This window comes from Pseudopodoces humilis, chromosome 16 (assembly GCF_049639895.1).
Source record: "Pseudopodoces humilis isolate 2021_Gansu_Grassland_sample_001 chromosome 16, ASM4963989v1, whole genome shotgun sequence".
Classification (NCBI taxonomy): Eukaryota; Metazoa; Chordata; class Aves; order Passeriformes; family Paridae; genus Pseudopodoces; species Pseudopodoces humilis.
This window is the reverse complement of record NC_142215.1, coordinates 1,391,355-1,412,319: the sequence shown is the minus strand read 5'-3', so window position 1 is coordinate 1,412,319 and position 20,965 is coordinate 1,391,355. Positions and strand designations below refer to the sequence as shown.

Here is a 20,965-nt window from a genome sequence, read left to right as displayed (position 1 = left end):
GGGTAAAATATTGTCTGTTGAAAGATAGGAATCTTTCAATTAAAGGAAACTGCTAGTTTTGTAGTGTTGATGTAGAACTTGGGTCTGCCTTTGCTTAATTCTTTCTTCATTGCCAAGAATTCCTTTTTATTTCTAGCTGGAATTGTTCAGGAGTGTCACCTTCTTGTAGGTGGCCAAAGGCTCATCCTTCCAGCAGCAGAGAGAACTCTGCCAGCCCCTCCTGTTGTGTCCAGAGCAGCACCTTTCCCTGCATTCCCCAGGCAGCACAAGAAATCAGCTGTAGGTGAGTGCAAAGCATTGATAACAACTTTCAGCTGCATCTCCAGCTTCACTCTCAGCTCTTATCTCACAAGGAAAGAGCTCTGTGACGAGCAGTCACCAAATTCTGCAGAGCATAAAGCACAGGAAAATGCTGTGTCTTGCAACGGGGTAGGAGTCGGATTTCTTTTTCCCTGGAAGGGTTTGGTTCATTTCTGGGCTCCTCCTGGGTTCCCACCTGCCCATTTGAAATTTTAAGCACCCAAATCTGAAGCTGTGCCCGGTGTTAAGCCAGTGGTGCTGTAACTGTCACCTGCTGATCAGGCCTCTGTTTGCCATGGGATTAAATTAATTACTGGTAATAAGTAAATGAAACCTTCAATCCATGTTTTATTTCTGCAGGAGACATCAGTAGCAGGCTGGACGCTGAGAACACAGACACCATCACCTTCCCAAAGCCAAAGGAAGTAATTAATGGCACATCTTCCTCTGCTAAAGGGAACATTGCACCACTCCCATCCAGCAATTCCATGGTTTCAACAAGGAAATCAAAGCCAGAGTGGAGGTATCCAGCTCAGCAGTTGGAATCTGAGGTGCACATTCCCTCTCAGACACAGGTATTTGATGGAATGAATCACTCAGTGAGGATAATGAGGTTTTTATTTGCGTTTTTAATACTTTCTTCACCAGAGCTGGGTTAGGAAGTGAGTATAAATCACAGGAGGTTTTGAACCACATCCAGTAAATAGTAAATATTGAAATAAAATAACCGGTACTTTGCGTATTCCCAATTTCTGCTCTTTCAAGTCTTTTACATAAATTTGTCTGGGTTTTTTTTTGTTTGTTTGTTTGTTTTTTTTTGTTTTGTTTTGTTTTTTTCCACAGAATCTTAGAAACTTAGTTTAGAAAGGATGTTAGGAGGTTATCCAGACCTCCAGGCAGAATTACCTGTACCTGTAATGTTGCAGACAGCTGTTTTTGTAACCTGTTCTGAAAACTTTGGGTGATAGCAACTCCACAGCCTCCCTGGGCCATCTGTTCCAGTGCTTAACTAACTGTCTTTACTGTTATAAAAGAGTTTTTGAATGTTTCATCTCCATTTCCCTCACTGCAGTTAAACAAATGTGGTGTTTCCCTTTATATTCACAGAACACTCTGAGGGACCTTGACCTTGACTGCTCAGTGCCTGCTCTTTGTTCTTGATCCCCATGGAAAAGGGACATTTCTTCCTTTTACAGATAATTATTGTGTTCTGTGACAAGCTCTCTGGAGTTTTGCTTCATCTTTCCAGGGTTTTTGACTTTTGTGCCTTTGAGAATGTGTGAAAATGAAGGAGAAAGTAAACCTGAGAAAGGGAGATTGTGGAATCATGGAATGGTTTGGGTTGTAAAGCTCAGGGACACCTTCCACCATCCCAGGGTGCTCCAAGCCCCATCCAGCCTGGCCTTGGACATTTCCAGGGATTCTGGGTCAGCCCCAGCTTCTCTGGGCACCCTGTGCCTGCCCTCACAGGGAACAATTCCTTCCCAATATCCCATCTAACCCTGCCCTCTGGCAGTGGGAAGCCATTCCCTGTGTCCTTTCACTCCAGAGCCTTGCAATACCCTCTGCCAATCTGTCTTACTATAAGTGAGATGTTGAAATAAATAACAATAATTACCTATATTTAATAAATACATATATTTATATATATATATGAGTACAGTGCCCTTAGAATGAAAATCAGAGCTAATGAGTTGCTGGCTGAAGTTGCCAGGAATTAGGGAGTGCTGGAATGTTTCTATTCCAAGCTTTACCCCATTTGCATTTTTATGGTAGGATGTTTTCCATTCTCCTGAGAAAGGTGGGAGGCAGTGTCAGTGGAGAAATGCCACTGCAGTTACTTTCTGCTTTTAGTCCAGTGAATCAGTGTAAAGTTTAATTTTTATATCTGGTAAATCAAGCATTCCTTTGGTGCAATTGATATATTTATTTAAAATTGCTCATAGTTTTGCGTGACCTCGGAGGATTTTGTTTGGCAGTGGTTTGATGGTAGAACTGGGTGGGTTTTGTGGCTCTGATGAACAGAACCAGGATCAGTATATTTCAGATGCACAAATCCCCACACTTAAACCACAAAAAATAACAAAATAGTGCATTTTGACCCCTCATTTACAGCACCATCTGTGGCTCTTCTCTTCCTGCAGCCCCCACAAACAGCTCAGCCCTTCCAGGATCCCTGCTTGGACTGGGACACTGCTGTTCAGCAGAAAGCTCTGGGTTTTCTGGCACTCCAAGACCACCATCATTCCTCTTGGGGGAGCATTGTGGGGTTTTTGGAACCCACAGAAAAGCTCCTCAAAGACCATGCCGTCCCCTTGGCCACTATCCACGGCCAAAAGCTGGCACAAACCGCCTCGGACTTGAATTTTAAAGAGAATCCCACCAAAAGTGAGGTTTTGTCAGTGATGAAGAATCAGTCAGCTGTGGAAAAGATCCTGAGCCGAGCTGGCCAGAGCTGCAGAGGCCAGGGGGGCAGCGCAGGGGCTGCTGCAGAGATCCAAAGGCGGCGGCTCGGAGCCGAGCCGGGCTCCACGCAGCAGCAGCAGCGGGCAGCAGGTGTGATCAGCGCTTCCTGGCGCTCCTGGAATCACCTGGCACGGGTGAGGAACGCCCTGAGGGAAGCACGCCACAGACACCTGGAGAATTTCTACAGCAGGGCCAAGGTGTGTGGTGCTACCAGCTGTTACTGCAGCGCTGCTTTTCTAAACATCTCCTGCTTCAGTGCTTGCGAGAAGCTGTTCCCATTTTTTTCCCCCTTTAACCATCCACTTGTCCGAGGATCATATTTCATCCTTCATCAGCAATTCAGCCTCTGTGGCTGCAAAATCTGTCGCAGTGCTTCTGGTGAAAATGTCCCTTCTCTTTGGCTTCAGTGGTTCTGTCAGAAAATCAATGTTTTAACTGCATTACCTTAGTTCCTTATATATACCTTGTGGCACTTAATTTGCTGCAAAAAAAAAATAAAAAAATCCCTCTCTTGTCTACATTCCTGTCACCACTTTGTCAGAAAGTATTTAAGTTTGCAGACAGCCTCTTAATTAGTGCTCACAATTTCATTTATGTTTGCTTTCTTTTTTTTTCATTCATATTCTGTTAATTAAGTGAGCAGCCTCTAATCTTCCCCTGCCAGTAGCTTCATGTAGCCACCTAATTAAATTAATTGGGGAAGATGTTTTAAGTATGTAATTAAATCAATTAATATAATTTATGCCTGGCTTAACTGTACAGTGGAAAAACAGCTGAAGTTTGACTAGATGAATCCACTACAGCTTCCTGTCACTGATCAATGCTCTTCTTGATTTTTAGCATCTGGCAGCCAACTGGAATCGCATCAGGACCTCCAGGAGGACTATTATCCATATCCCATCATTAGGTATAACACTTTTGCCTGCAAATCTATCAGCAACCTCTATTACCCACCACATTATGACTCCTTGATTGAGTTCAAGGAAGGCCCCTTGTTTTATTCAAATTGGTCTCGGCAGGAAAATGTTCTCGACATGATGAGAGTAATAACACAGGGCCCTCGCTCGAAACGCCGTTTAATTTGGGGATTAAGCAAATAAAGTCATTATGTGGGGGCCTCTATTCAGTGGAGAGGTGATTTGCTGTAATTTGCTTTCATCTGTATGAAATGAACTAAAAAGTTGTGTATTTTTTTTTTATTTTTTTTTTTTTCCCTTCTGAAATAACAGATAATGTTTGCAGGCTCCTTTAATGAGAGGCGAAGCCGGGCCCATGCACGCCGGTGCTGGTGCAGCAATAAGGCAGGATATTGCTTGTACACTGATTTTAATCAAATGTGCAGTCAAAATGATAAGCTACATTCTCTGAAATTATTTAGTTCTAATTACGAGCAGATGGGATGCTTTATTTGCACCTAGGGCGCCTGAGCAAAAGGAAATGCTGTGTGAACAAGAATAATTAAGAAGTTGAATAGTGTTTTTTGCGCTTAAATAATCTGCAGTTTCATGTTAATTAGCACTAATGTAATTATTTAATTACATTTATGAATTGGGGTAGCCGAAAAGCTGGTTTCTGCCATGTAATGGCAATGTGGAGGTGTTGAGAAATTAAGAGGATGATTTCTTGGGAATTTCTAGGACGCACTGATAATCTCCTAAAACATGAAATCCTTGTCAAAACGCTCCTAACTGGATTTATAATTTGTATTTACACGGCAAATTAATTGACCTGAGAGCTTCAGGATTTTGTAAAGTGAATTGGTTAAGACCTGAATTAATGAAGATGGTAAATAAGTTTTAAACTCTTGAGTTTTGCAGCCCAGATAGCCTTTTATTCCCTGATCCTGCTGACTGTGTTTAACATAAAAATACATTTGATCAACAGCTCCTTTTAATTACCCCTGACCATCCCAGGTTAAATCACGACTGAATCCTACTTTAAACCAGGATAATTTAAAAATAATTTAGACATTCCAGTGTTCTAAACTGGATAAAAACGTGGAGGAGAACATTTAGCCAGAAAAAAAAAAAAAGCAATTATTAATTAGGTGTGTGAATTCAAGAGTCAGCAGAGTTGTTGCACACCAGATGTTTTCAAAGTTGTATTAAAATAATCCTCAGTATAATCAAAATAGGCTGACATCAAAAATTAATCATTATGTCCCTGTTCTTCTGCTGGGTTTGGGAATTTATAGAAGTTTTTCAAATGATTTCAACCTCTTAAGTAAATGGTAAAACTCCAGGGAAATTCCACTTTATTCTGCACTTCACTGGGAGCCCAGGCCCTGACTCTGTATCAGGATTTACACAGCCTTGTGCTGTAAATACAGGAATTTGGAGATGTAGGATCCAAGTGGAATCTCCCCCTTAATGAGGAAGAAAAAAGTAAGAAAGATAATTTGAGTGCAGGTGTTGGGTTTTTTTTTTAGAAAATTAGCAAACCTATTTAAGTAGGTGAAAATATTAAAAAAATGTAAGTGGTTCCCTTTAAAAGCAGGATTTGAAAATGCTGTTTGGAAAAGTTATTCCTGCTTGTTTTTATTAAATGCAGCTATATCTGCATATTTCCAGTATTCATAGGGATTTTACATAGATTAAATCATGATAAACTTATTAAAATGTAATGGCAATATTTGGGTTTTGGTGGTTTTTTTTCTTTTGAAATGTTAAGATTTAGACTGATTTTGAGAAACAGCAACACAAAATTATTAACATTGAGCAATTTTGGTTTGATCTAATTTTAAGAACAGCTGATATTTAAAATTTGAAAAGGTGAAAACATAAAATCCCAACACTAAAAACCTTTAAGATCTAACAATAAAAATTTTGTATATTTAATTATTCTGCTCCTACACATTTAATATTTTAAAATTAAGAATTATTGAAGTAGACTTGGAGGAAGCTGGAAATTTTAAACAACAAACATTTAGCTCAGTCAAAAGGGACTAAATATACAAAATGCTAGGTGATTTCAGCAGTATTTTTATTTTTTACTGCCTTTTGCAACATAAAAGAAAAATTTGAGCTACAAAACCTGGGACAGAGCAGATAAACAAGAAGACACCAAAGTTGAATGATACTCAGTGATTTCTGTGTTCAGTTTTGTAAATCAGAAAGAAAACCTGAAATTCTCTGCTCAGTGTCCTTGATTTCAGCATTTGGGACAAATCAGAATCTGATTTTTCTTCCCTTGCAGGTGGAATTCCAAGAAATGGTGACAGAGCCAGGAAGGTGAATTTCTAATTTCACAACAGCAGTTTCAGACCCATGTCAGGTTTCTGGAAATAATCCAGGAAAAGGGATAGTGAAGGGCTTAAATTGTACTGCTGGGAGGAGCAAATGGTTCCATTTATTTCACCCAAACAAAAACCTGGAATTTCTAGCATAGCTAAAAAAACAAAGTAGATTCCGGTGTTCGAGGATTGTTGTCAGGCAGAATGAGGAGAAATTAATTTGAACCTTTAAGTCAGATTTACTGCTACAAATGTGTGCCAAATACCGAGAGAAAAATTCAGTTTTATTTATGAAACCTTGGGTATTATTTCCTAGAGCTGTCCCAGGTCCTGGGGAGCACAAGGTGAGTGATCCCAGCTCATTTTCCTCCTTCCCCTTCAGATCCCACAAACCTTTCGTGTCCTGTCCCTCTCTCTGCCGTTCCTTTTCTCCAAGGCACGTTTGAGGATTCTTTGTTGGGAGAAGCCACTTGGAGATGAGCAGAATTTATTGAGGAAGTGTCAATTAAAGGGTGTTAGGTCATGGCTGAGGTTGAAAGGGGGATGAATTAATTCCTCTTATTTTAGCACTTTGGAGTCATTAATGCAAAACCCAGTCCCATTCCCAAGTGTTCCTTTGTCCACATCCCAAATTCCAGCTGCCGTTTGGAATTTCTTACCCAGACTGGAGGCTGAAGCAGAACTGATGGCACAGGTGCACTGGAACAGGCAGGCTGTGATCACAATATATTGAATTTATTTGGCTTGGGTTTCGTTTAAACTGGAAGAAAAGGGTTATTAACCATTTAATCATCTTTATCAGGTGTCCAGTCATGGAGTATGGAATGTTCAAGGTGGATCATGAGGAATGTGGTTCATCCTGTCCAGTGGGAGGGCAAGGATTTACCAGCAGTGAATATTCCTCATTGAATCTAATGGGGTCATGCCAGTGGAAGTTAATATATTGTAAATTAATAAGTTTTATTAACCTCCCTGTGGAAAGTACAGTGCTACAATGCTGGCATGGATCTGCAGAGCCAGAGCAAAATGCAAATTTTCACTTACTTAATTGCCACTTTGTTCTTCCTTGCAAATAATTCCTGGTTTTCCAAGTTATATTTGCATGTTATTTTTTTGGCCCAGTTCTTAAAACACAGTGTTTTCAAGAGGACAGTTCAGGGTAAGGAAATCAGCTGCATTCTTAGGCTGGTATTTAAATGGTTTGAAAATATTAGGCAGCACTTTTAGTGCCTTAAAATTGGATGAGAGAACAAAATGAAGCTTTGAGACTAAAGTTTAAATACTCAGAGCAAGCTTTTTTCTAATTAGTGTAGCTTAATACCAGAGGAGTAAAAAAAATAAAAATAAAATTTATATATTTCACTTAGATGAGTTCTCCAAGTGCCTGGTACCACTGTGCTGACTGCAATATGTAAGTTTGGTAAGAAATGATCAAAAATTAAACTGATAATTTTAATTTCTCTGTATTTTCTCATGTTCTTTGCGCAATTGCCAGATGCACCTTAGAATGCTGATCACTTGTAATAATTGTCTCTGTAATTAGCCTGAAATATCTACTTCGCTGCTTTCTACATGAAGGCACTGAAATTCTGAGCAGATTTTAGCCAAAATTAAGTTTTCCCTGAGTTTCTGGTGATTTTCTGTGTGCAAATATATAGAAATGTAAGGATCTTGTTCCTGGATCAGTCAAATTTTTATGCCAAACACTGAATATTTTGATTAATCCTGATGGATTAAACAATTAATATCACTGGAGGTAACTGCCAGTGGAGCTGTGGCTGCTTGCACAGACACCACAATTGCTTTTGAATTACACCAATTTGAAAATTACAGGCTTAAAAATTATAGTTACAGTGCTGCTGTCATTTCCTGCAGTCTTTTTGAACGTGAGCATGGAATCAGCTGGAATTCTGACCTGCAAAGAGATAATCCAGGCTCAGACAGGCTGTCACTCACCTTTCCTCTGCAACAAAGTGAGCAGGTAGCACTGAGACATCTCCTTAATGAAGTGGCTTTGGTGCCTTTTATCTGTGTGAAGGACAAAATTACCAGGATTCTTGCTTAATGATGGTGTCATTTTATTTTTTTTCTACCCCCAGTGTTTACAAAATAAAAAAAATAAAAAAATAAAAAAATCCAGCAACATGAAAGACTCCCAACAAAATGGGCAGCATGGTTAAATTAGAGAACTCTGTAGGGCTGTAACATTTAGGTCTGTATTTAAAATGACAGAAAAACGTGCAGTTACATCAGTAATAAAAGTGAATTCAGAAAAATGCTGCAATGAGTGCTGTGAGATTTCAAATAGGATTTTTTTTCCCAGCTTTTTTGAATCCAGAAATCTGATTTTTACTTTTTTTTTTTTCCCCAAATCTCTACCAGGGGTTTTCTGACTGCAGTTTGAGGGGGGGCTTTCCTTGTTTTCCAGGATATTCCCAACACATCCGTGAGCACATCCCTGACCTCGCTCTCCAGCAGAACCTGCAGATGGGGAGGCTCTGTGACATCCTGGGTACGTGATCAGCTCCTGCTTCTTGATTATTCCCCCCAGCTGGGAGCAAAAGAAAACAACACAAGGACTTTTTTTGTTTGTATTACTATTAAATATAGAGCAGGGAGAAGCTGAGAAGGAATTGTGGCATTTCCTGGCCACGTTATCTATAAAAAAATCCCGCTGCTTCCCTGTACCTCTGTGCTGAGGTAAAGCAGCCTCATCCTGTGAGCTGCTGAGCACCACAAAGTGTTCAGTGTTGTGCAAAATGAGGGAGCTCATTCTGGCAGTGCTCATTCAGCCTCACACGGAGAGAAAGATGTGCTGCAAAAGAGCAAGCCCTTATTTAAACCAATGTTTTTTTTTCAATAAGGCAAAAGGCATCTATTTAAAAGTTTGTTTTTTTTTTTTTCCTGACAGGTTTCTTTTAAGCAAAGCAGGGAAGGATGATATTTAGCAGTGACCAGCTTCACTGGCTGCCTGGAATGACATATTTTACATCATTCATATATATTTCAGGGTCATGATTATTTTATAAATGCCATTTAGTAAGTTTGGAACAAAAATATATTAGACCCAGAAATTTACAGTTGCCTAAAATAATAATGTAATTGCCTTTATATATTATCTAGGCACTAATAGTGGTTTTTTCCACTGTACTGTTTTATTTTTTTTACATGAATTTTTTTGGCTTTTAAATGACAGAAACTTAAAGGGACAAAGTCACACAATAAACAGATTTTTTTTTTCTCATTTCTGAACATGAAAATTGCTTCTGCTGTAAAGCAGACCATGAGGAAGATACAAACTAGTGAAATATTAATTAAATTATGAACTGTATCAGGTGCTTTACCTGTGCCTGGCAGAGGAGCACTGAGATTTTCCATTTTGGTTTGGTTTTTCCCTAGAAAAGGATTTCCTTGCTGGTTGTGACCTCCTCACTAAGCTGTCCCTGGAGCCTCACTGTGTCCTAAGGAGACTTTATCTCTCTTTATAGGGCAGTGCTACAGCAGTAAAATGTTCTGCAGCTTTTTATTCCCAAAATTCACTGGAATTGTCAGTTTTTCACTTGAGTATTGACTGGTGAACGGTGCTGAACTCTTCTATTAGTTATTTTTTAAAGTAATCTGGTAAATAATTATGTACAATTATATAAAGGCTCTGCTTGTGGGCTCTATGCTGCTTGAATGCCTCAGGTGAGCTCTGGCCTCACATTTTTAATGTGGATTATTTGCCTGCAGCTCTGGCAAAACAAAATCAAGCAATAGGATCTTTTATTCCTTACATTTGGCTCAGGCTTTCCTTGTCCAATACCTTGTTTTGCTGCAGTCATTCCATGGAATAGCAGTTAGCCCTGGCACTTGTGCACAATAAAACAATGAAAGGCTTCCCACTGATTTGGATCAAAATCTTGGAGTGCTCTTTGCCTATCGATGCTTCAAAGCCCATTAATTTATTAGCTCACCTATTAACATTAATATTTTAGCAGAAGAGAGTGGTTAAAGTTTTCCAAAACTGCCTGGATTACAGATTTTTCTTCTGTGTGGACACAGCCCTTCAGGCCAAGCTGTTTTCTATGAGGAAAAGCAGATTTGCACACCGTGCTGGAGTGGCTGCCCCGCACACTCCCATCCCCAGCAGTGGTTATTGATGATACCCCACCGTGAGCTTTTGTGTGGACAGCCCAGGAGCAGGAACAGCCCATGGAAAATCCAGGCAGCGTAGAAAATTGCAATTTCCTCAGCTTTCTCAACTGAATGGCTCAGTTTTATTATTTACTGCCGTTAATGGGATATATTTTTAAAGCAGTTCAGTTCCCATTGATGCGAACGGGAGTCGGGCTCACAAATCCCCCTGCACCACTTCCCAAATCCTGCCCCCAATATGTTCTACAGATTGAATCCCAGGAAGCAGCTCTTCCTTTGGGCTGCTGACCTGTCTACAGAGAAATGCTGAAGCACAGCAAAAGATTTGGGAATGAAACCTCATTTTTATTTATTTCCAGTGCTTTTTTTTTAGGAAAGCTGTTTGTGAGCAGAGGGTCGGGAATGCCGGGATTGCTGTTGGGAAGGTTGTACCTTTCTCCCAGCAGTGAACACTGTGCCCCTTTGTTTCAGATGCCAACGTGGACGTCATCTACATCTGCCCCCTTGCTCTGAGTGAGGAGTTAGTGCAGTATTACCATAAACTCCTGGGTCTGCAGGCAGCTGTTAGATCTGGGAACCCCGAGGACATGGCTGACCTGCAGGACAGGTTCAGAATTCTCACCCCTGAAGCTATAAACAGCTTCCCCGTGAGTTTGTCTTCTAATTACTACAGCTTGAGGGATGCAGTAAAATTAAATTGGAAATTTTATAACTTGCAACGCTCTGGTACACATCAGTGAAATATTATTGCAAGTTTAAGGGCTTTACTGATTAGACTACTAGTTAGAGCATTGGAAATAAATATCCTGGTTTAGCTTTATGGACTTGCTTGAGATAGTCCTAGATTGGCTATTTGTAGGCTCTTGTCCCTTCTGACTCTGTGCTTGGGACTGGGAACTTGATAGATTTATATCTCTAAGCAAATCATAGCAATAAACCATTCTTATTACTCCAACTTTATCTCTGGCTAGCCCAGCATTCAATCATTCCTGTGTTTGCAGTGGTTCTTGCAAGTAAATCCAGTGCAGAGCTCCTTAAAGAACAAGGTTTAAACAAAGCTAGGTAATAATACAGAAATATGAGTTTCAAACAGATCAAAGTAACACATAAATATTAGTTCCAGGAATACAAAAGTGATAGTTCCAGAAAAATAATTAATAATCGAGAAATACTACTTCCAAACCTGTCAAGTCAGGTTTAAATCCATGTGCTAAAACATGTTCTAATTAATGTACAGTGTGTACAGTGTTTCTGCAAGTGCTGCAGTGCAGTGGAGACTTTCCACAGGGAATAACAGTTTTATATTCTAAATATTAAGCCTACAGTGTCTTGGCTGGGGTTTGATTTTTATCAAACTTTGAGGCACATTTAGGGGCTTTGCTTGAAGCCCTGCTGCTGGTTTTGCTATTTTTTTTTCTTTTAAAATTGCACTTTGACAATAATAGCAGTTTTTTTTCTCTGGATGCTGGGTTATTTTTGCAGTAGTAACTCCCAACTATGTTTTAATACCAAAATATTTCAGGAGAAATGGCAACACCAGATTTGAGGTGAACCATGTCTCTTTAGTGCTATTAACACATAAACATGTGTTCTGTGCCATATATAATTAATGTTTTAATGAATATATCCTCTGTGTGGAGAGGAATCTGCTCAGAACTGCTCCTTGGCTTCAGTGACAATTTGGGCTGTGTAAGGGTTTGAGCTTTATAGATTCTTTTACAGGATCTTTCTCCTGGGTTATTGAATAAAAAGCTTTTATTGCACCTAATGGATTGAAATTTATTCCCAATCAATGAAAGTGTGTCTTGAAGGCCACTTTAGAGGGCTCCTTTTAGCAATTCCAGAAGCACAAATCAGCCTTGCACCTTTTCCCAGCTATTTTGGTGGAACTGGATGGAAGGAAAATGTATGGAAAAGGCACAGCTCCACTTGAGGTGTGTCCCAGCTGGAGGCAGCTTTGCTCTCCTGGTGATCCTGATGCCACGGACACATCTGGGATCTTGGCAAGCTGAAAACAAAACAAAAATCAACAGGTTTGAGAGCCAAGCACTTTGGTTAATCCCATATCCCCTTCTCCTGCTGGAATCCCTCAATTCTCCTGCTTTTCCCTGCTCTCCCTCACACTTCCATAGATCCTGGCAGCTCTGCCACTCTCAAAAAGGAGGAATGAAACAGCTTTTACAGCCTGACCTCCTTAATTGACTGTAAAATCCATTATTGAGGGGCACAAAGCAAATCTCCTCCCTACAGCCCTGCTGTGGCCCCAGGCTGGGAGCTGATCCTGTTCCCTGCATCCAGAACTCTGGAATGGGCCAGCTCCCTGCTTTTGGAGCAGTGCTCAGGCAAAGGGAAGCCATGGACCAGAACTTTAAACGTCTTGCCTTTAAAACTGATGCAGGGAAAAGGGCTCCGGGTAGCTTGTTCACTGTTCTTTTCATCCTTAAACTTCCTGTAATCCTCTTTTTTCTGCTGGAACTCTGGAGAGTGTCCCATTCCTGCTGTCCTTGCAGTGTGTCCAGCTCCTTTACAGAGAGATTTGGGCACTTTCTGGAGCTGTGTTTGGTGTGAGAAAGCACCAAGGGACTGCCAGAAGGGGATTCCTTGTGTCCTTTTCCAGCATCATCCTCCCTATCCAAGCAATGAAATCAGGATTTCTCTACTTCAGTCCCTGGCAATGAACATCCAGGACGTGGAAGGAAAATATCCTGTGTTCTTCAGTGTTGGAAATCCCTGGCAAATCCAGGATTTACATTATCCTGAAAATACAGGGATGCTTTCCTGGGGCCTAAATGAGATGAAATCTCAATAGGAAGATGATTTTCTTCTTGTTGGGATTATGATTTGTTCCTCACAATTTATTGCAGTGGATTTCTCTTGTGCTATTTCTTCATCCCTGTCTCATCCTCAGTGTATTTTTGGGGAAAATAATTGGAATATATGCAGGCCATGCATGGGATATGTTGTTTAAAACATTTTTGAGGTTTTCACCTGCCATGAGTGACATTCTTAATTTAAATTCAGAGCTTATAGGATATATCATGAACTGCTTGTACAGCAATAGATCTTTTTTGGGAAGAAATGAGAAACTCCTTCCAAAAAGTTGGAACCTTTTTTTGTATTTTAAGCAAAAAAAAAACCTATTACAAAACTGCTCCCCTCTCCATAAGTGGTCCTTTAGATCAGCTATCAGAGCCCCTCTGGAATGGAAATGTGCATCCCCAGTAATTTAATGTAAGCACTGAAAGCTTTTGTAAATCAAAGTGTTTTATTCTCAGAGAATCACTTCAAGTACCACTGAACTGTATGTGAAATACATTCTCTGCTATAGGGAGTGGGGGGGATTCTTCATTTTTTTTATTGATTTTTAGAAGCTCTGGAGTTAAACCATGCCAGGAGTGTTGCTGAGATGAATCACTATTATCCAAAGGCCACCAGCCTCTCTGCCGACTGACAGAAGGATAATTCCACATGGATCAAATAAATACAGATGTGTAGTAATTAGTTCTATTCCCAATGAGGCCATTTCCAACCCACTAAAGATGTGCACGATTATGGAGCCTCACCCCAACAGCTTTTATCAATTTAAACTGCTAAGCTACAGGATAGGTCATAACCCAGCCTGCTATTAATAATGTATTTATTGTGGGCAACATTAAGGAATTAGGGGGAGGAAAAAAAAATACAAAGCAAAACCAACAAAAACCCACTTTTCATAATAATAATTATTCTATTTTTACAGGAGCATCACATGTGCCTGGCCACTGTGCTCAAGTACAGTCCCAGGACAATGCAGAGGCTCCAGGTTCTGCTCCAGGGCAGGGATGCCTACCTGGTTGGGGGAGTTCCCCACCTGGATGATTTGGCTGTGGCTGACGAGCTCCAGGTGCCAATTCTGGGCTCAGAGCCAGCAGTGGCTCAGCTCTACAGCACCAAGTCTGGCAGCAAGAGAATCTTTGCCAGTGCTGGAGTGCCAACCCCTCCTGGAGAGCGGGACATCCACAGCAGGGAGCAGGTGAGCTGATGGCTTGAGGATTTGTGTCGTTCCAATAACTCCATTGATGAGACCCTTGTCAGTGAATAATAGTTTTGTATTCTAAATATTAAACCTACAGTGTCTTGGCTGAAATTTGATTTTTATCAAACTTAGTGGCATGTTTAGAGGCTTTGCTTGAAGCCCTCTTGCTGGTTTTGCTATTTTTTTCTTTTTAAATTACACTTTGACAATCATAGCAGTTTTTTTCTCTGGTTGCTGGGTTATTTTTCCACTAGTAACTCCCAAACCCACATTGGTTTGATCAAGTCTTGGGTGAGGTTGGGTCCTTTTTAGGCTCAGTTAAATGCAGTTTGTGCCCAGGGAAGGAAGGAACACAATTCTTCTGGGGTTCTTCATGGGCTTGAGGATATAAAAGTGTTTGGCCCAATGTTTGAGACAGTTTGTGCTGCTGCCCCATGGGTGAAGTCATGAAATAAATCCATTTTACCAGTGACTGAAGATGCACATTTTCCAAAAATCCTGTTCTGAGGGGAAGAAATCTCTCCCTCAACCAGCCTGTTCATACTGAGGTTCACTGAGCATCTTTGCAGTTTTACTTTGTACCCACTTTGTCATTGCTAAATTCATCTCTCTTGTTGGCATGACCAGTAGGAAAATAACAAAATCCTATTGAACTAAAATTACAAGGCACAAGAGCTTTCTGTACTTTGATTTTACATGTTTATTTCACAGCCAGTTCCTCAGTATTTTATTCTCTCAGCTGATTTTGCAATTTACAATGATACATCTAAGTATTTCTTTTTAAAAAAACCCAAACATTTTTATGGTGGTGTTACTTTTCATCCAGGAAAATAATCATTGCTAAGGTTTTTTTGTAGGTTCTCCTGCTTCTTCAAGAGGCTTTTCACATTGCTTTGGTTTTTATTAATCACCTTTAGCACTGACCAATCTAAGCTACACAAATCCATTGCAACTTCTCCAGTAGATGAAATAAATATATGATCAATGACCTGCAAAACAGCCGTTTGATTTATTTGATTCACGTAAATTATTTAACAATACTTCTGGTTCATCCTACAGGGTTATGGCATTTCTCCTTCTGTTGTTTGCTTGTATGAAATATTGACATTTTAGGTTAAATAATCAAAGTGAGGTGACACCATGGTAAAGCACAATTCAATTTTCACTTAAAGATAGCACATAATTCTTTGTGATTGGTACAGTCCTTACAGGATTATTGATCCTTTTCATTACTGTAAAGGGAGCTCTCAAAAAAACCACATTTATGCCATTCTCAAAAGCTACAAATGGAACACATGTAATTGTATTTTAGGTCAATCTTTAAAAAAACTAAAGAAAGAAAAAGAAACAAAAATCCCTCAAATTACTCTGTAAAATGTAGAAGACTCCAGCCAATGCAACAAGATGTGAGAATACTTTTACCAGGTTCAAAGTCATTTGCAGTTTCTAAGAAGCTAATTGCATCCTGCGCCAGCTGGGCAAAAGGCATTTGAAAGCCATTTAAATCTGTGTACATACACAAATAAATAATTAGCATTTTTATAAAGCCTGCCTGGTACCTCCTCCGTGCATTTATAACCATGGAATGCACTCTCCAGTAGGAAAATTTCCCAGCTGTTTTGGCTGGTGTTACCCTGGCGCATTTTTGCAAATAGCATCGTCCATCCCGCGTCGTTCCCCGTCACAAACGTTTATGGGAGCAGTTCTGGTGATCCAAAACCTCAGACAAAAAAAAACCAACCCAAAACACCTGGGCAGGCAAATTCCTCTGCAGAAAACAGGGATGAAGGCCATGGAGTCTTCAAAGGTTGCTTTCAATCCATACCCAAACTGCTGTAACAACACGAACGCCTCGGAGAGAATGAAACCGTATTTAGAAAATAAAATATTTGGGAGCTGGAAGTCTGAGGGGGGAATTTTGGTGGTGTCTCAGTGCAAAGGATTTTGTGTCTCTGCTCTGCAGCTGCTCCGTGCTCTCAGCCAGCTCATCCTGGACAATTTGGAAGTGCAGCGCTGGCTCTTCAAGGTGGATGATGAGCGTGGAGGAAACGGCACTGCCTTCTGTGATGTCATTTCCCACCTGGAATGCTACCCCTGGATCCAGAGGGAATGGCAGGGACATGGCCCTGAGGTGTGGAGTGAGAGCCAGGCTCGTGTGAGTAACAGAATTGCATCTTCTTTGTTGTCTTGGCTCTTTAGTGTTCCTCCTCCTCGCTGCAGTTCTCTTCCCTGAGCCTTCATTTGAAGGAAAATGTTGATATCCCAGCTCAGCCTGGCTTCACAAAGCAATAGGCAGCAGTAATTCAAATAAAACAGGGAAATATTCCAAGATACAGAGGATTGCCTGGCAGCCAACTGTGGAATGAGTTGTGTCTTAACACTTCCTATGCAACAATGGGCAGTTTTTTTACATTATTTGTATACGTTTTATACATTTTTTTAGCTAAAGCGAGGACATACAAAGGAAAGCTTATGGACAGCACAGCCTAATCTCTACATAGACATTTGGAATTATTGAAACAAAGATGAATTGGGATTGGGATTAAAATAGCTGAACACCACTAATTTGAAATCATACAAACTGATTGCTTTTTCAGCTGGTTTTCTATGGATTATTTTTCCTGGATGTTTTGCCTCACTAGTAACTTTTAAACCTGTATGAGACAACAGTTGAGGTCTTGGTGATAATTAAAGTCCTGCAAGTTTCATTACCAGGTGTGTTTAGGGTAAGGAGAGCCATCCATAAAAATCTGACTAAGGGAAGCATTAGAGCATCAATTCAGGCCCTCCTGAATTCCTAAGAATCCCCAGGATTGAGAGGCTGGAAGATGATTTGAACTGCAGAAAAATCCATATGAAAGCACACTTCATTATTCTGGCATTCCAAGAACTATTTGTAGTTTAAATATTCATTGGTATTTAAATGCGTTAATTTCAATAAGCATTTGATATTTCTGTATATCTTGCCAAATTCATTCCTAATGTAATGGCTTTAAAGCCAGAAGGAATGTATCCAGAAAAATTGTTTCATTTACATAAACTACTCATTATAGCTCCTCTGATTTTTTTTAATTCAATCAAAACGGGTTTGAAATTTGGGGTTGATTGAATTATATTGTATATTAAAATTTCAAATTGGGCTGATTACGGTTCTGCTGCGTTTGACTGATACAAAAGAATTCCACATTATAGAACAGAGTTCCTGATACAAAGCTGAAGGGATAATTTCTCTGCTCTGCAAGTCAGGCAGGATGAAGCAGAGCCCTGGAAATCCATCCCAGTGGGACACAAAGCTCAGGATGTATCCAGGTCCTTCTCCCAGCACCTGAGTCAGGACAGAATCAGGAGTCACCAGCTCCAGTTCTTTGCTGCTCTAAATCCCTGACAGGAGTGGCATTCCCTGATTCTGTGCCTTTTTAATTCTTTTACCAAGTGCTTCTGCATAAAGGACACTGTGAGCCCTGACTTCCTTTGGTTTTCCTTTTTAGTTCATTTACCTCGAGCTTGGATACAACCAGTGAGAAACCCTGATAATACAAACACATGTTGGAAGCTGGGAAACAAACATGGAATAATGAATTTGGCTTTTTGGAATTTTCATTTCCCAGAGTCAGCAGACAAATCCAGGCCAATATTGAAGTGGGATTTGGCAAAGTGTTGTCCAGGGAAGCTCTGGGTTCCTGATCCCTGGGAGCGTCCAAGGCTGGATGGGGCTTGGAGCAGCCTGGGGTAGTGGAAGGTGTCCCTGCCCATGTCAGGCTGGAATGGGATGATCCTGAAAATCCTTCCCGATCCAAACCTTTCTGTGATTCCAAACCGTGGAACTGGCTGCTGTTTTGAACACCTTGAACGTTCTCTCAAATTTCCCTGCCTTCCACTTTACCCTCTTTTGAAATAAGGAATTGCAGCCTCCCCGAGCCTCAGCAGGGAGAGCAGAGGATTAAAACGCTCCTTTGTCAGGGAACACCATTGTAATGATCCACATTTAAACATCAAAGCAGGAGTTTGTGCTTTAATGTCCTGCTGCAGTGTGGGGACCTGGTTCCTTTGATAATGAAGACGTCGTGTCACGGCGGCGCCTGCCACACACAAACGGATGCTGGCAGGTTATTAAAAAATTCAGCTTCTTGATGAAAGACTATCCTGCAGGCTAGGAGCACAGTGAAAAGCCTCTCCATTCTGGTGGAATTATTAGAAATGAGAACATGACTGTAAGCACTAAATTATGGTAATACTTACAAATAGCATCATTTGCATAGCAGTTCAAGACACGCCACCCAGATTTTCCTCAGTGGCGTGGAGTAGGCAACAGATTAAAAATAATGGACTTGGTGAGTTTGAACTGTGTAAAAATCTATTCCAGCTAAAAACAAGCCTGATTTTAGATTCCTTGTTGCAAATACAACATTGGGGCAGACCCAAATGCATGACAAGATTATGGATGGATTTCACTTTGTTAACTTAATGCAGTCTCTTGAGTTATCTGAACAATTAATTTGCAACTGCAGGAAGGGTTGAATTCATAAACTGCAAAAATGTCTCGAAGTCCATCAGCCTCCTGTGCACTGCTCAAGTCTTGTCAGCAGAGAAATTTCATCCTGACGCCCAGAATCCAATGGCTCAATGTCCAGAGAACATTTGGCACTTTGTGGGGTTGGTTGTGGAGACATCTTCCAATGTGGAAAAGAACAACAGGGTCCGGCCCTAGTTGTGCACAAAAAAATGAATAAATACTACTGAGTGTCTTTATCAGATTAATTGTTTTTTGTAGGGTAAATGATGATTGTAGGGAACAAACAAATTCATTTTTAACATCTGCAGGTTTTCTGTACTAATTCAAGCTTCAGTCAGTCCATGCATAGCACAAAAAGTGGTTTTGCTGCTGTAAGAATATGTGAATAATTGTTTGGAATATCTAGATAAAGACATCCGTAATCCTTATTAATATATGGTATATTATATGGATATTATATATATATTATTATATAATATATGGGCATCTCACTCCAGCTCAAAGTCAGCAGCTCAGACTCAAAAATCTCACCCAAACTTTTATGGACCCTTGGTGGGAGGCTCTAAATTCATGGAAAATTCTCATTATTGCTTTCACAATCTCTGGTTTAGAGGGATTCCATCTTGTTGGAGCTGGGAGAGTATCCAAGGATTGATTATGCTCACTCTGTCTTCATATTTTCCTTTTGTTTAGAACTCAAACTCTCAAAACTCTTCCCTTTTAGGGCAAAGAGAACATCACCTTCCTGTTGGCATTGCCTTTTTTTTTCCTTTTAACAATTCCCTTTTATATAAATAACACAGGACTGTAGGATCCCATCCTCTTGTATAACTATGGAGCTGTAGTAAATCACTAGATTAAATTACTACTGAAATTAATTTTAGAATTATCTTTTATTACCCCGTGACTTAATTAACCACCAGGACCAACATCATGATCTGAGTTTATCTAGCAGCAAGTCTGAAAATAACAAAGATCAGGCTGAAGACAAAAAAGGATACAGAAGAGCTGAAAATCTAGGGATAGAGCAAGACACAGAAGAACAAGCAACAAATACTCTCTGAATAAACCCTTAAAACTGGTGATAACTACAAAACCATCCCAAAACTCTCCATTAAATATCTGTCATAAAAGGAGAAAAAAAGGATTTAATGCTCTTGGGCAGCCTCTGCTAGAAAAATATTTGGATTTTACTCCTCCAGTTGAGTCAGAAGTTTTTGTCTCAGTTTCTTTTCCTTACAGGCTGCAATTCAGTTAATTTATTACAATGAGGAAATCAGAATCTTTTCAAAAGGTGACAAATCTGAACAACTTTTGGTCTGAATCACCTAAAACAAGATTGGGATGCGGCTCGCAGGACTTGGCATTGATTGCTGTTGGAAAACAGGGATGCAAAATGTTGGATGTTCCTTTAAATGAACCACTTTTTGGTCAGCTTTTAAAAGTCCTGTACTAAGTAATAGATGAATTTTGGGATTAGCTGGAGATCAGGAATAATGGGGAGCAGACTGTGTCGTGCTTGGATGAATTCCACACACTACAGCACATCCGGAGTTTCCACACCTTATTTCTTTACTGAGTTCAGGAATTCAGAGTAGGATGTGTTTGCAAACAAATCAGGATAAAACCAATCCATCAAAAATGTAATTTCAGAAACCTGCCACTGCCAGCACCCTCCTTTCTGACCTCCTTTGAACACAGAGCTTCCTAGCACTGCTTTTTTTCCTGATTTTTTTTTATTAATTGATCTTAATGTAACACCTAAAGCCCACGGAGGGGGTTCTGAAGGAGCTTGTTGTGCACGTGGAATTGCAGGTGTGGTATTTTTCCAGCCTGAAGAGGGCCAGAAACTCTGACAGATCCCCAGAAAATGCATTTCCAGCATTTTAGCTTTCCTTCTAACCGATAACATGTTTAACAGGGAAAGAAAAGGAGCCCAAAGACTTCAGGAAGAGATCGATGATGGAAAGGAGCAGTGCCGGAGGTTTCTTAGTGTGAGCACAACAATTATTCCAAATAATTAAAATATTCATCGAACCTGCAAACAATCCTTATTTATTAAGATTATCTGCATGTGATGAGGAAATCTGAGGTGAAATAAAGCAGAATTGCATCCCTGGGCTTGGTGAAATCCGAGATATCATCTCTAAACCACAAGCAGGGGCTCTGCAAGCTGTTGGGCTGTGTGTCCTATTGATTTAATATGCTCCTAATCAGTACATAAAGCTATAGGCCTGCAGTGTTAATTTTTCATATGCTTACAAAGTACCCTTTGATTTTCTGTCACGCGTTAATTACAGCG

General features: G+C 40.2%; 1 protein-coding gene across 18 annotated transcripts in view; it reads left to right on the top strand.

The window, feature by feature from the left end:
• IQCH (IQ motif containing H) overlaps positions 1-20,965 on the top strand; it is a 67,402-nt gene that overhangs the window by 23,695 nt on the left and 22,742 nt on the right. For 16 of the 18 annotated variants that reach the window (XM_088062972.1, XM_088062976.1, XM_088062975.1 and 13 more), the window contains 8 exons: positions 137-283; positions 661-875; positions 2,445-2,963; positions 3,607-3,673; positions 8,427-8,510; positions 10,607-10,782; positions 13,875-14,147; positions 16,114-16,305. In XM_088062972.1, the coding sequence (XP_087919098.1) occupies positions 137-283; positions 661-875; positions 2,445-2,963; positions 3,607-3,673; positions 8,427-8,510; positions 10,607-10,782; positions 13,875-14,147; positions 16,114-16,305 (1,673 nt within the window). The remainder of the gene's footprint in view (positions 1-136; positions 284-660; positions 876-2,444; positions 2,964-3,606; positions 3,674-8,426; positions 8,511-10,606; positions 10,783-13,874; positions 14,148-16,113; positions 16,306-20,965) is intronic. The other 2 variants (XM_088062981.1, XM_088062977.1) reach the window with 1 other exon arrangement.